At 37.9% G+C, this 16379-nt stretch overlaps 1 protein-coding gene across 1 annotated transcript; it reads left to right on the top strand.

Annotated features, from left to right (window-relative positions):
* The first annotated feature begins 243 nt into the window (after window positions 1-243).
* On the top strand, window positions 244-16263 carry fermt1 (FERM domain containing kindlin 1). Its single transcript, XM_042503748.1, has 16 exons — window positions 244-343; window positions 3116-3269; window positions 3976-4073; window positions 4661-4796; window positions 4941-5078; window positions 6459-6642; window positions 7854-7956; window positions 8044-8151; window positions 9306-9437; window positions 9623-9672; window positions 11838-11962; window positions 12277-12383; window positions 13353-13577; window positions 13681-13805; window positions 15386-15527; window positions 15655-16263. The coding sequence occupies exons 2-16, from the start codon at window positions 3119-3121 to the stop codon at window positions 15826-15828; spliced, it is 1998 nt and encodes a 665-aa protein (XP_042359682.1). The 5' UTR covers window positions 244-343; window positions 3116-3118; the 3' UTR covers window positions 15829-16263.
* Window positions 16264-16379: the final 116 nt, after the last annotated feature.

Below are 16379 nucleotides of genomic sequence, written 5' to 3'. Positions count from 1 at the left end.
GGTACTGGTGACAATATGGTATAACTCTGTGCCCTTAGGGCGAGTTAGACAGTCATTTTTAGCACAATATATATTCAACTATTTACAATACAACTTGCGAAGCATTCATATATTGTTTAAGTTAATTAAATCTCTGATATCAAGGACTGTGGTTGTGAGCAAACGCACCTTTTCTTTGAAGACGTAACATTAGCTTAGCCCACTTCCTGTCAGGTTCCCGCCTCCTGTCTCTACCTGTCTGAGCGGGGCGTGTTTTACTCCCGAAAGAGCCTCACTCCTGCTTCTTTCCGCTTCACAAGAACATTTTTGGGAATAACTCACCGGTAGAAAACTTTGAATCAAGGTAAGAGTGTTTTTTAATGTATCGACACCGTTAGTTTATGGCCCATTAACCAGGTGGGATCGATTAAAGCAGATTTCTAATGTACCTGACGACAGAAAATCACATCTTATGACTGGGAATGGTCCAGTTTGGACTTGTCATGGGTCTGTGGTAGGCTTAGGGGGAGTTAATGTTTAATTTGTGTAACTTAATTGTACTGGTATTGTCATACTAAGGCTGGGCTGACGCTGAAATGTAGTCTGTGAGTACATAACCTTAATTTTGTTATTGTTTATGGCTCATAAGTAGCGCCTGATACTTGATAGTAGTTGCCTCAGGGTGCACTTACATCATTTTTGTGCTTTATTTCAGACAATTGGCTTTAATATGAAGGATTTTAACAATAAGAAGACATGCATGGTGCTTTCTGACAGTTTATTTTGTAATACTATGTGTGTAATTTAGTTTTATTGCTCAACAATAAAACTAAATGGGGTGTTTTTCATGTAGTGTGAATGTTTTTTTTCTAGTGCTGCATCCCTTTAGTTATTCCAATATTAAGTCGAGTCGAGAGTTCAACCATTGAATTTTTGCATGAAAAATATATTTTATATTCAGTGTTTTTGCATTCTGATGAGGCCCCCAGATTACATCATCGCTCCCTCCAACACTTTTTGCTCTTTATTTTCTGTCCGTGTTTTATAGTAGTATGTGTGTAATTTAGTTTTATTGTTTAAAAGAAAATGCATTTTTTCATAGAGGGTGGATGTCTTTTATAAGTGCTACATTCCTCTACATGTTCCCATAAAATGTCCACTCTCTCAATGCAGCTTTTGTTAGAAATAGCAGATTGAACACAGTTCACATTGACTGCTTTTAAAGGGTTAAACCACTGCATATTTTGTATGAAAACTAATTTTATATTCTGTTGGTTTTTTTTTCCCATTCTTTATGGAGCCCTTTGGTACAACATTCATTGTCTTGTGCTGCATTCAGATGCATTTTTACGAGCATTAGAAGATTGGTTTTGATTTTTTGTTTTCTGTAATATGAGGAAAAAGGCAAAAGGGTAAAGCAGCGAGGAAAGAAATGTTCCACAAACTTCAAAATATTAGTCAATTTATATAGAAGAAATAAAGCTAGGGGAAATGTCTAGGGAAAAAAAGAAAAATATAGGGAAAAATTATATTTATAGCTAAATATCATGGTCACATATTTAAAATTATGTTACAGAATTATAATACTTTTTACGCACCTTTCCCAGGTCATTTCCTTTTTTTTTTAAATTTATTACTAAATGTCAAGTAATGTTCTTGTGTTTTTTTAATTCTAATTTCTTGCTAGATTTGCGTCATTTCTTTTTCTGTTGTTAAAGCCAATTAGCTCAGGTTTCAAAGGGTTAAACAACATAATTTCACAAAGATCCAGTATACAGCTGAAAGTATTCAAACACAGCAATAACAAAGAGCCAGGGGGATATCACACTAAACAAAGATATTATAAGACATACAGATATCAAGTGTCTTCATAGCCTCGGATGCGCACTTTCAACTAATGTTCAACATCCTTCAGAAAAGCAACAATATGAGTTTTTTATTGCTAAACTTACATTATGGATAAAAACACTAAGCTAGAGTCACTACCAAATTAATGATAAAGACAGTTTTGTCTTCTTTTCTGTGGCACATAAGAAACCGCTCACCACATTTTCCCATAATAATGTTTATTTTCTGTTGTTTGCATTCTGATGAGGCTCCAAATTACATCATCACTCCTTCCAACACTTCTTGTTCTTTTTTTGCAGCTAGTGTAATATTGTGGGAGTCAATTCATCACGCTCCCAACACATCTCAACAAGCCTTCCTTCAGCAGACATGCAAGCTCAAAACTTTTTACTGTACCCTACAGCTGTACAGGGAGGGAGCAGCACAAAGACAGCAGAGTGTGTTCATTAAACCAAGCCTCGCGGCAACACAGTTTCACACAGTATACACTTCCACTGGGCTGCCCACGACAAATGAAACTGGTATTACTATTGATGGCCCCAGACTACACGAGCGAGTGTGCATATGAGTTTGTTCACCACACATTCAGATGTGAAACGAAGGGAGATTGGTGCAGTGTGGGGGGAAATTGTTGTTTTGCATGGACTCTCCTGCACCAGATTCGTGTCTGTGCTCGTCACACATTCCTCAGCTCTACCCTCCCTGCTCCTCCTCCGCTCTTCTCCCCTTTCTTACCTGCCTGATCATCTATTCAGTCTTGCTCATAATTAAAATCCCTCAATCCTCCACTATACTTTTTACCTTTGTGCAGAGGCGTACAGCTGTGTTAAGTCTGCTGTGTTTACCACAGTTGTATCTATTTTCCCTGCCAGCACCAGCCTGTACATCTGCCAGTCTCCGTGTTCACTGATATCTTATTTATAAATGTATCGACTGAGAGGAGTACTTCAGGGGCTGCAGTATCTTTGCAGAGATACTGCAGAAAGAAGATTTAAAATCTGCTCCATTGCTGGGTACTTAAGAGTAGAAACACAGAGATCTGCTTCTTAACTGCCAAGCCAATTTGGATGTTCTCACAGGATGTTGAGAAACACTTAATCCGCTGAGTCATGTTTTCATCCCAGATGTTTCCTAATCTTTCAAAGAAAAGAGAGGAGAGAATCAACATATTTAAACGGAATTCCCCCCACCGAATGATTAATCAGACATCTTTTTTTCCTTCCTGTTTTTATGTAATGTTCCTCTCCTGTCTTTAATCTAATGCACTGTCTCGCGTCTGTCTTTGTAGATCATGATTACAGCGGCAGAGTATGGAGAAACATCATGGGAGCTGTCGGTGCAGGTGGATCAAAAACAGGGAGATGAGTCCATGAGATTTAAAATGAGGGTGAAGGGAGACTTGCACATCGGAGGACTCATGCTGAAGCTGGTGGAAAAGATTAGTAAGTGTCTCAAAACTGTCTTACTGTGATCTCTAAAGGAGTTTTTTCAGTGTCTCGTTTAGGTACCCATGAGCTTTTCTATAAGCACTTCATGTTAACACTGTACCCCTTTTAAGGAATTTTGTTTATCCAGAAAGATAGTTTACCTACAAAAGTGTACATCCATATGACTTTGTTTTAAGCCTCCACCTCCCCCCTGTTGCTACAACAGGACTGTTAGTCAAGCCACACCCTTGTTTGCCCTGCATTTTTCTACACCGCACTGCTATTGTTTTGCCACAATGCATTGGCTTTTGTAGCCCAAGGGGCCAAAGTTCAGCCAGGATCTGATATCTCTTTGCAGTGCCCCATTTATAAGCAGGAGCTGATATATAAAGTATGAAGGCGACGTCAGTTAGGTGGTTCAAAGAGCCTGAGACATAATAGATGACTAAGTAGCTTGTCATCAAGGAACAGAGCACCATAACATGATGTCAGGTAGACTCATAAAACCACACTTTAATCATGCTCAGCCACCTGCGCGACAGTACAGGTTTGTGAGGTTGTGGATGGAGTGGTTGTTTAAATGTTTTAGCACTGAGCTACACCCCAAGACCCTTTAAACTTTAAAATGTGTGCATTAACTTTGAGTGTGATTTATCCTTTAAAATTGAGATATGACGGTAGCAGTGTTGTAATATGTTTTAAATAATCTGTGTGTCTGCAGAGGCTCCTCAGGACTGGTCAGATCACGCCCTGTGGTGGGAACAGAGGAAATGCTGGCTGCTCAAAACCCACTGGACATTAGACAAGTATGGAATCCAGGTAATGCAGATGGCAAAGTGATTTAATCTATTTTTATAAATGTGCAGATCTTTGTTTCAGTGTTATCATTTCCATATTTGAATCCAAAAAACAATTTAAATATTCCCTATTAATACATATTTACCAAGGCTAAAAAGTATTTAAGTGCCGACTCCACAGCACAGTACTTTAGTCAAGTTATAATTAATACTTTTGCAGGGCCGACCCTAGCCTTCAGTGGTTTTATTTTGTCAGTCGGCCTGAACCTTTTGTTGGATCTATAATTCAAATGCATAATGCTATTCACAAAGCAATAAGAACCAAATTCATAATGAGAAAGATCAGAAAATGTGTGCAAAATTAGTTCAGTCCACTCACAGATCGGCCTACTGTCTGTTTTTGTTGTTCATATCTAAATTGCATGTGTGAACATCACATTATACTACACCCTTTACGTACTGTACATAAGTGCATTCAACAGACGGGAAGTTTCTCTAAGCCCAGTTTAGGTTATGAAAATCTCCAAGTCAAAATAAGAAAAGAAATAGCCTAATTATAGATTTTGCAGGTGTGGTTCAAATTTCAAAACAACAAATATTTCTACACAGGCTGATGCTGACCTGCGCTACACACCCCAACATAAGCCCCTGTTGCTGCAGCTCCCCAACATGAAAACCATCAAAATTACCGTCAGCTTCTCCAGTGTGGTCTTCAAGGCGGTGGCAGAGATCTGTCGGATGCTCAGTGAGTTTTTTTTTTGTCCTTTTTGATCGTCCCTTTGTTTCTTTTGTTAAGATTTAGAGACATCCTTGATTTATTTAAAATAAAAACTCACCTTCCTTCCATATTCTCCCTGATCCCTCACGTCTCCCGTTTGCTCCATCATAGACATCAGACATTCAGAGGAACTGTCCCTGCTGAAGCCTCCAGACGATCCCTCCAAAAAGAAGAAGAAGAAAGACAAGAACTCAGCACAGGAAGACATCTGGGACATCGACTTGGTTAGCGGGGGACCTGTAGGCACAGGTACTGTGAAACGTTTACGAACAAGGCCAAAAACTTAAGTTTCTTACTTTAGAAGTAATCTGCAGCATCTCTGAAAAAGATTCTGGCTAAAGAAAAAGACGCATTTACTGGGACAAAAAATTGAACCCCAAATTGCACCCAAAGAGACCGCTGGGCAACTAACAAAAAAAGAAAATCTGCAAAAACAGTCTGCATATCCACCAGCTGCAAAAAAGAAGAAAAAAAGTGCAAAGTACCTTAATCGAGCACTGGCAAATTTCACACTGAAATATATGATGCCATTTAAAATAGTTGAAAAGCCTTTAAGCTTTGTTACGTTGTTGGACTGATGGTTTTTCACTAAAAAGGATGTTCCCAAAAAAGATATGTTTGTGACTGAATAAAAATATTTGTTTTACTGCCATTTTAACAATTTTAAGCATATTTTGATGATTTTTGGGGTGACATCATGAATTGCAATTATTTTGGCAAACAGAAATTATGACATTAATTTCTCATCCCGTGCTTAGCTGCGTGCAGTATTGATGCTTAGTGTTTTGAGCGCCGATATATTCAGTTTGCTTGTTAAAACATAAAATGTCAAATGGGAGTTAAAAGTCCAGTTTTATTTTTATGTATCTCAGAGAAGACTCACTGATTTATAATCATTAATTGATCTGATGGTTTCCAGTGTGTGATTGATTTATTTTATACATTTGAAGCTAAAGCTGAATAGATCTTTTTCACTGCAGACAAACAACAGGTGTCACAAATACCTTAATTAGTCATTGCATTGCATAATAGAACAAAGTCCCCGTTAATGTATCAGCTCCACCTGTGCTTCACCTGAAAGCAGCTCTGATTATATGCAGGTCAGTGAAAGATTCATCTTGTCTTCTGAATGTAATTTAATACTTTCATATGACTGTCCAGCCCTAAAACAGATAACATCTTTATTTCTACGGGTAACTTCTGCCAGAGGGGGAGAGGAAATATCTATATATAGCGCTGCGGACATCTGACAGGCAACAGTTTTCATCAGTGAGATCTGACAGAATTGTTCAGTATGCTGCCATGTTCTTCAGGGTTTCCCTAACACACACTTGCTACACTGCAGTTTGGATCCCAGACCATCCTAAAGATCACTCTAATTAAGACCTTTGATCTCCGCCGCTTTTAATGTCGACCCGGTCGGTAACTTTCGAGTTTCATCACGGGTTATTTTGTTTTTATGAGTCTCAAGCTCTCTGTCAAACATTTTATCCTAACAGTTGATTCTTCTTTGAAAATGTTCTTTTGCTTTTATGTGTTTTTTTCAGTGTCCTATGCTATATCATTTGACACTGAATCCCTTTGGCAAACCTGGTTTTAATCATTTATCTACCATTCCCCTCAAACAAGGCCCCATGTACAGCAAGACCATGACAGCCACTTACGACCCAGAGAACGGGATGCCCATGTCCGCCACAAGCCTTTGGTTTGGAGAAAACCCTCTAGCTGACTCCCAGCCAAACCTGCCGCCTGCCGAGCTGGCCAAGATGTACCAGCCGCTCTCACTAGTGGACAAAGCAGTTAACAATGCCGGGTAAGTAAAAACCTGCTCATTGATTTGAAACTAGCTGTCAGAGAAGCAAAGTCCTTTCTCTTCTGTTGTTCCCCATGCAGCCTTACTTCAGAATAAATATGTATGGTGATAATTTTTAAACACATTTGAATTGTGCCATGATTTTCATGTAATGCTTGTTGATTTTAAAGATAATTTTGCAGGCCAAAAAAGTTGCAGTTTCTTGCAAGTTTGTCGTAGTACTGTTTAGTATTGTGTGAAACTGGTCAGTGAACTCCATCTCTTGTCTTGCACAAAATACATCACCAAAACCACCATGCTCACTACCTTGGCACAAATGTAATTATTTCAGTTATTTCACCTGATGTTTAGCTAGCCTGTGTTTTATCTAGTGACTCCAGAGCCCAGTTGTTCAAAAAATGTTTTATCTCGATCAGAATGATCTGGATTTAGAAATCAGTTGTTTTGCTATCCAGGATCAACTAAACCATGTTACTTTTTCCCCGGTTTCTCAAAGCATAATTGGATTGGAGCATTTTGATCTAAATACAAATTTTTCAAGATGACCAAATCCAGATAACCAGTGCTCCAAATGGGACTATATATTACAGTTTAGGCTATTAGCTCTGCAGAAACAGCAGATAAAATACCGAGTGCTGGGTCACTTAAAGTGTTTTGGTTTAAAGAGACCGAAAACAGTATAGGCATGCAATTGTTAGAAACTGCTTTTGAATTTGGCATTATGTAATTTTTGTTTGATACAGCTGTTTGGGGGATTATTTTATTGGTGCAAAACCCTTTATTTTATTTTTTCCTTTATTGTACTAAAAGGCTTAATAGTTATCTGATAGCTGATAGTTGACCCAGCCTTAAAGGTTGTGCGAACACAGGCGTAGTAGCTTAGTGGGAGAGTTATGACATCACTTGCAACTTTTGACTGTGTAGTCTTTCTAAACGTATATTTTCGCAGTCTAAATCTTCACAGTTGTACAACAAACAGTGAGTTTCTTGACTTGCAAATTCTTCCCTGGAATTTATTAGTTGATGGACATTATAAGTGTAATTTATGGCACAATTCAAACAAAAATTTGTCATAAAATGATTCTTCTCTTACGATTGACTATCATACGTATTTTTTCCAAAATAAAATCTAATGGTGGGCCAAAAGAAGGGGGGGGGCTGTCCTTTCTATATCATTTCAACTTCTAATTGGGTGTTTCTATGATTGACAGGTGGTTGGACTCGTCTCGTTCTCTTATGGAGCAAGACATCCAAGATGACGATAAACTATTGCTTCGCTTCAAGTACAACGTCTTCTTTGACCTCAATCCTAAAGTAAGCCACTCAAAATGCATCCCCTTGGAAAAATTACACTTGATTTGGATATTTTTAACTAAATTTGAGCGTGTGTTTGTGTTTTAGTATGATGCCGTCAGGATAACCCAGCTGTATGAACAAGCTCGCTGGTCCATCCTGCTGGAGGAGATCGACTGCACTGAGGAGGAAATGCTGATGTTTGCGTCATTACAGGTAAACAACGCGCCACGATCACGGTTATGAAAGCGATGGAAGGTTCTACCTGTGTAATACTTGACCCTCGTAGAGATTAATAATAATAATAATAATAAAGTTTATTTATATAGCACTGATCAAAACCAACATTACAAAGTGTGTTGCATTTAAAATCACATGGGAAAAATTTCAAACACAACACAAAATAACAATGTAAGAACAACACACGGGGAAAATTTTAAACAGCAAAAAGCTATATGTATGTATGTATGATATATGTGTAATGCATCTATGAGGGTCACAAGTGTCCGCACGGCCAAAGTGACATCACACCATCAGAAATAGTCACTCATGGGGGACCTGTACTGCACGTTTTTACCTGCACATATGACATTTTCTAACTATGTGGACACAGATAGGCAGATAACCATGTTGTAGACTTGAGTTTTTGATGCACTGCCACTTAAAGTTTGGGAGAATATTGGTTTTCAGTTTTCTTGTTTTTTTTCCATAACTTTTTCTAGTTAAGGCACTATTTTCTGCAAAAAAACATCACAGCAGTCATGGGATATTAAACCACATGACAGAGCAGGTCTTTTTGACCACCTTTAAATCAAGCTTACACGGAAGAATTGGTGTCATGGAGCTGAGAATATTATCCATCTAAGAGTGCGGGCTTGGTGTCTGAATCCATGTGAGGACGTGTCAGCACTCGAGGAAAATCCCACAGGAGAGGGAGGATGGGAGGGAGAGGTATAAGAAGAGAGATTTAGTGGTGGGAAAAGTAGTGCGGTAAGACTTATCGCGCCCCTTCACACATTTACTCTGTGGAACTAACGATTACTACGTTAACTGTGGCAAAGTTTAAGCTGCGACATTTTCTGTGTCTACATTTCAGACTGTCTCTGATCTGTTCAGCTGTTATTTAGCAACGGATGGGACGGTGATTCAGAAATCACAGTGATTCAAAGGGAGATCAGTGTTGCACTCACCTACACATTGGTGCAATGGCTGGCACACAGGGCTGTGCTCAAACCTCCCTCTGACTCATGCCCGCCTTGCATAACCTCTTAAGTCATAACGACTTGTACGTGTTAGAATATTTGATCGGTAAACAAAGTCAGAAGTTTTCCACTTATGGTGTGAAAACTTTTCATTTCATGTCATTTCAGTATCACATTTGTAAGCTGACCATTTCAAATGAACCATTGGACAACTCCAAGGAGCCAGAAATAGATGAAGTAGAAGCTGCCCTGTCCAACTTGGAGGTGACACTTGAAGGCGGACACAAAGACCGAATTCTGGTAAACACAGTTTTTTTTGGACACCGGAGTGAATATTTACTGTAATTTTAAGGTTTTTAGGTCTGTTACAGTAGAACACCTGTTTTTTAAGCAGGAGTGATAGGTAGGCCTCCGATGATTGCATGTCTTAACATGATGTCAGGAGAAGACACACAATAATTCACAGTTGTTTGTCCCACCCCCAGGAAGACATTACAGACATTCCAGAGCTGGCAGATTCCCTCCGGCTGTTTAGGTAAACCCACCTTTGTTCCCAGCACATCGAGATACCCTTGTTCATACCCTAAAATACGACCTGAAATTGATCTTTTACTGTTCTTTAACCCTCTATAGTACGGTGTTGCCTCTAGGTAACGTACCCATTTTAGGCAGTTTAAACTAACACAATACATCCTCAATTATGTTGCAATACTTTAAGGGAAACAATAGCAATGTTAATATTATAATGTGACTTTCTGGAGAGCATTTTACTGTCATTTTACAATCCAGAAATATGTATTCAAAATAATATATAAGAAAAGTTTAATTTTTAATCCTTAAAGTTCTTTAAAGTTTGCTGAAATGTGCATACACTCTCCAACACACTCGTTCCTCTGGGCTGTTTCACCGTGGTACAGTGTTGCCCGAGGGTAGTTATCAGACAAACAAACTTATGATAAGAATTCGTGTTTTAATGTTTTTCCTTTTTTAAATGGCATACATTTTAAACTTAAAGGTTGTTGAATATTTTTTTAAAACAATAACACTTTTCTCATTTTGTACAGAGTTGCTTTAAGATAACATACCCAAAAGTGCACTCTGTGAAAAATATATTTTTGAAAATTTCTTTGAATTATGTCTACATTTAATGACAAAAAAAATATATAAAAAATTACAATTTCCCAACTGGCATCATAATGCGTAGCATAGACAGTTAAGAGAACTAGACAGGTGTGGGTTTAAAGAATAAGATTGGCATTTTTCAACCTGGATTCAACCATGTTTTTGTCTGTAAGTAACTAATGGGAACAACAGTTTTGGAATTGGTCCAGAATTGAGCGAAAGCGCTGAGGTCAACAGCGGCAAAGCAAGCTGCAACGTTACATTAATGGGCAGTTGTTCACTGTAAGTGCTCATTTCTGCCACAGATAAGCTCATATTGTCATTCTATCGCCAAACCCACCAGACTCCATTTAAATAAACAGTAATTTTATCATCGTAAAACACTCTATTCAAAGTTAACAGAAACAAAATAAAACTACAAAAAGCTGTCTTAGTTCATCTTTCCACTTTACAAAAGGGACTATCTCTGCAGGGATCCTTTCTAAAACTCCTCAGACACTTGGAATAACAATCTGAGCCTGTCAGTGACAAAAACAAGCACTTTTACAGTGCATACAACATATAGTACTGTGCAAAAATCTTGGGCCATCATAGATTTTTTTGTTTTAGAAAAGTTGTAATGAGGACATAATATATACATATTTTGCTTAGTCTCGTTATGAAGATACAAAGAATACAGAGAACATGTACAATGTTTTAAAACAACAAAAAAGTCAAAACAAAATAGCTTCTTCTGACTTAAGTCAATATTTAGTGTGAAACATGGAACCATATAACCATAACAAAAGGTAGCGCAAACAATCAATATTGAGCTTTGGACATGTCTTGAATGCTACCTGGTGTAAATACACCAGAAGATTAGTATTATAAATCTCACATTGCCTAAGAGAGTTCAAGACACTCTAAGTGGAAATGGAGGTCACAGTAAATATTTGCAACTTAAGCCTGATGAGGTTATTTTAGTCTGAAATATTTGCATTTTTAATACTATATACTGGTTGTATTTTAGTAGACTAATGAGAAATAAAAATGTATGGTCATTATAATCTTGCTAAAATAACAAAGTTTAAAGTGGCCTAAGACTTTTGCAAAGTACTGTACATTGGCGGCGTACAAATGCCCTGAGTGGTTACATTGCAGCCTATTTCACCACTGCTAGCTGCAGTGCTCTCACTCAGTACTGGACCATGTCGATAATTGTTGTTCCCATTATTCATTTAGACACAAAAAACATTGGAAAATGGGGTCCTGGTTAAAAAATACAAAAGTTACCCTTAAAATCAGTGTAATTTGTGTCTTGTGGCCATAAGGTGATTTATTGAATGTGTTTGCGTACTTATGTCTCTGATACACACTTAACTATTACCATGGTGTGTAGGTCATCTGATAATTGATTAATGGAAACAACCTTCTGTTGAGATGTTCTAAATAAATTGCACTACTTAAAAAAAAAAAAGTATCTCATAAACTTCTAAAAAATGTATACTGTTTCGCTTACAGTTTCTTACAACAGAGGTGTCAAACCTGTAATGCAAGCATAAAAACGTTTTTTCTTTGATTTTCTCTGACTTACATCAGGCCCAAAAGACTAACGCTGCGGCCGTACAAAGAGTACTGGTTTGTTTTCAAGGACACCACCATCTCCTACTACAAGAACAAGGAGGTCTCCAGTGGAGAACCCATAGAGCAGTTTCACCTCCGAGGTCAGTGATGAAGAATCTCTAACCTGTTGTTAAAGATTAATAACTTTTAATGTTTGCATTCCCATGGTGCGCTATTAAGTCTCTGAGCATCCCTGTGAGTAAAAAAAAAGGCCATTCTCATAATTTCATAACACACATAATTATACATATGCACAATTTGGATATGGAGATGCATATAAGCCACTGGGAAAGTTGTAAATATCAACTATAACAGTCCTAATAAAAATATGTGCTTTGAAAACGTGAATACATCTGCTGTATGTTACTGTACTTCTCTTGTAATTTAAGTACTATCTCTTCCTCATCTTTGACAGGTTGCGAGGTAGTCCCCGATGTCAATGTGACAGATAAAAAATTCGGCATCAAGCTCCTGCTCCCAGTTGCTGATGGCATGAATGAGGTGTACATCCGATGTGACAATGTAAGGCCCACATCTTCATCACCAAAGAGTCAACATGTCATACTCCAAAAACCAAACCCACCGGGGGTAAAACTCTCAGTCACAAAATGAAACACTAACAAAATGCCCGTAGCAAACTAAAAACAATAGATATCAGCAAGTCAAATGTATATTTTAGTAACTCATGGTCTCGTTAGCGTCAGCGTCTACAGTTTGTCTGGTCGAAGTAGCAAAATACTGCCTTCACTTGTTTTTTCCCCACAATATTTTAATTTAGATTTTCCATGTTATAAAATACAGCTTTTTGCAATCACATAGCACATAACATATAATGCTCCTCAAATGTTAAAAAATGGTAATCTATACAAAATGGAGTACAATAATTACAATATACGTTCTAAATTTGAGAGTTTTTTTTTTTAAGTAAATAATTTATACAGGCTTAGATTCTGCATGGTCCGCAAACATTAGTCATTTACTTGATCATGTCATAGATCTCAATCTTTTACATAACTAAAAGCACTCCATATATATTCTCAAAACTATGCTGTTTATCTTTTAATATCTAAGTTATCTTTTCTAATGGCAGGCTTGATAACATCAGTCTTATCCACCGATTAATGCTTGGTCTGCTTAGGTTTTTTCATAAAAGTGCAAAACATTTGTTTTCGGCATAAAGCAAGCTAAGGTCTAAAATGGCCGTTCATTTTTACCATAGTTAAGTTTCACTGGATACAGGCCCAACAAAAAAAAAGCTTTCTTTTTGAAATAACTGATGCTTCACTTCTTATCCACTTCCTTTCTCCTAAAACCTCTGTTTTTTTCAGTTTTGCAGCTTATAAAAACATAGTTCTTTAATAATTTACATTGGTGTTAGTGCATCCAATCACACAGCAGCTCTGACTACATGAGCGTTTTCAACAATTCTACCTGTTTCGGGTGCATATATAAACGCAGGCTGATATTGTAACTGTCCTGTTATTGCTGCAGGAGATGCAGTACGCCAAGTGGAAAGCTGCATGCATCCTTGCCTCCAAGGGCAAGACGATGGCCTACAGCTCCTACAAGTCAGAAGTAAGGAACATCCAGTCCTTCCTGCAGATGAAGAACCTGGCGCCCCCTCCTGGTCAGGCGGCTCCGGACCTCAATGCTATGGATATGAACTCTGAATGTTTTTTTTCTCCACGCTACACCAAGAAGTACAAGACCAAACAGGTCTGTTAAAGGGCAATGTGCAATGTACTTCACTTCTCCAACAGTCAGCAGTGTTACGTCACTGTTATTGCTAAATATTTTTTTTAAATCTGCCTCTTTCCAGCTAACCGCTCGTATCCTGGAGGCCCATCAGAACATTGCACGACTGTCCCTGATGGAGGCCAAAATGCGCTTCATCCAGGCCTGGCAGTCACTTCCAGAGTTTGGTATCAACTACTACATTGTCAGGTACTGTGCAAATATTTGGGTTTAATCAGTGGGGAAAAGTACCTAAGTATATTTACTCAAGTATGCTACTTTAGTACAATTTTGAGGTATTACAGTTACAGTTTTATGCAGCTTTATGCAACTCCACTACATCTCAAAGGGAAGTATTGTACTTTTTATTCCACTACATTCATCTGATAGTTACTTTTCCACATCAAGGTTATCCGTAGAAATTTTTTAAATAACGCATTGTCGAGGAATAGCTACCCAACAGTTTATAACATATTTAAAGGAATACTTCACCCACCCTCAAATGGCCATTTGCGTATCTATTACTCACACTCTGTTACGTTGAATTTGTAAAGAAAATCTTGTTTTTCCCACAAGCCTCCACGGTGAAGGAAGAATCCAAACCGGAGAAAATTCTTGGTGATCTGTAGTTTAACAACAGCAAAAAATAAATCAAAACATCACTTTACAAACTCACACAACTCGACTCATTTATCCAGTCGTATGTTCAATTCCTCCCAGTCAGACAGCCTTTTCTGAAGAGGAACTGGACTGAAAGTGAAACTTTTCTATGCTCTCTTCATAGCCAGACTCCATTGACAAAAACAGTAATTTTACCTCTGTGAATATGAGGGCTGCTGATCTACTGCTGCCTCGATCCGTTAGTTTGTTTGTGTTATTGTGTGACTTTGGTATTTTAAAGTGTTGGTTTGGATTCACCAAAGTCACACAATAACACAAACAAACTAACTGATGGAGGCAGCAGTAGATCAGCAGCCCTCATATTCACAGAGGTAAAATTACTGTTTTTCCAGATGGAGTCTGGCTATGAAGAGAGCATAGAAAAGTTTCACTCTGAGGTCAGTTTCCTGTCGGAGAGGGCTTTCAGTTTTGGATTTACTGAGCATACGACTGGAAAAATGAGACTTTGATTACACTGTATGAGTTGTGTGATAGTTTGTAAACAGGTGTTTTGATAAAGTTTTGTTAAACAAAGACCCCACTTTAAGTCATCAAGACTTTTCTCCATTTTTGGATTCTTTGTCCACTTCATCAGGAATTATCTGAAAATGTTTCATGAAATACTGTAATATTTTGCTTAATATGGAGTCCTTTTAATAGTTTGAGTTCATTTTGTTGCTAATACTTCTGCACTTTCACTTTAGTAAAACTTTGAATGCAGGACTTAAACTTTTAACATTATTTCTGCAGCATGGTATTGCTGTTTTTAGTAAAAGGTCTAAATAATTCTTCCTCCCCTGTGTATGATGAAGATAAGATCTTTATTTGTCCCAAAATGGGAAAATTTGCATTGTTACAGCAGCAAAAGGATATCAAAGAAAGATATGTACAAGATAAATAAAGAAAAAGAATAATATAAGTAGTAAAATATAAGACACAAATCTGGAAATTGAAATGGGAATTGAGCAGGGGTTAAAAAATAGAAATAGAGCAAAAACAACAGTATAAAAAATTTAAAAATCGACCCAAAATTCAACAGTAAAATAAAAACCTCAACACTGGTGACACGTTTACATCTTGTCATGTCATTTCTGAATGATAATTTGGAAATTCTTTCATTTGTGTTTCAGATTCAAAGGCAGTAAGAAGGATGAGATTTTGGGGATCTCATACAACCGTATGATTCGTATTGACCTGTACACTGGGCTGCCTGTCACCACATGGAGGTTCGCCAACATGAAGCAGTGGAACGTCAACTGGGAGATAAGACAGGTGAGGCTTCGTTGTGCCGTGCGTTACGGCGTACGTGCGTACATTTCTTCTGTCGCCAGTTTTTGGGGGCGTACCGCCTACAGAGAGTATTACTTCAGAAACATGAATCCTCTGTCTGTAACTCCAGGTGACCATTGAGTTCGACCAGAACGTGTCAATAGCTTTCTGCTGTTTAAGCTGTGACTGCAAGGTGGTCCACGAGTTCATCGGCGGTTACATCTTCCTCTCCACAAGATCGAAAGACCAGAACGAGACGCTAGACGAAGACCTGTTTCATAAACTGACCGGAGGGCAAGAATGAGGAAAACTTGTGCTTCTAATAGCACATCTTTTGTTTATTTACGTGTGTTACAATGTGAAAGTGCAGCATTCATCCGCTGTAGCAATGGTAAACACTGAGCAAATCACTGCCACACACAGTGTAATACTGTAAATTTAACATTTTCACTCAACATTAGCATCAGAGGTTTTTATCATTACTATCCTGCTGTGAACTGTTATAGAAATGTACCCTGCACTGGAAGAATAATGGCATTGATGTAAATATGTAGTCAAGATTCTCTCAAAAATTGGACGCATTGATACTTGTAAGAATTAAGCTTTTTTTTAGGTGAAGAGATGTCCTCGTTTCAGGAAAGAAAAAACCTTTTGTAAAAATCATTAAAGGGTGTTTTTTTATATTTCACACACTTGTTCATTTGAGTTATTATATTAAACGTTAAAGTTGTTAAATTCATAGACTGTAATCAGATTTGTTGCTCAGTCATGGGCACATTTTGAGACAATGGGCCCCTCGGCACAGACCAGACATGCAAAAGGCCCCTCCTCCTCTTTCACGTAGGACTGAGACAC

This window comes from Plectropomus leopardus, chromosome 16 (assembly GCF_008729295.1).
Source record: "Plectropomus leopardus isolate mb chromosome 16, YSFRI_Pleo_2.0, whole genome shotgun sequence".
NCBI lineage: Eukaryota > Metazoa > Chordata > Actinopteri > Perciformes > Serranidae > Plectropomus > Plectropomus leopardus.
Note: the sequence above shows the minus strand (reverse complement) of the source record. Positions and strands in the feature narration are given on the sequence as shown.

Excerpts from the sequence above, each read along its gene's own strand:
- fermt1 (XM_042503748.1), top strand. The coding sequence starts at position 3,119 with ATGATTACAGCGGCAGAGTATGGAGAAACATCATGGGAGCTGTCGGTG. Across the intron at positions 3,270-3,975 it reads GAAGCTGGTGGAAAAGATTA|AGGCTCCTCAGGACTGGTCA; the intron begins GTAAGTGTCTCA and ends GTGTGTCTGCAG. Across the intron at positions 7,957-8,043 it reads TCTTTGACCTCAATCCTAAA|TATGATGCCGTCAGGATAAC; the intron begins GTAAGCCACTCA and ends TTTGTGTTTTAG.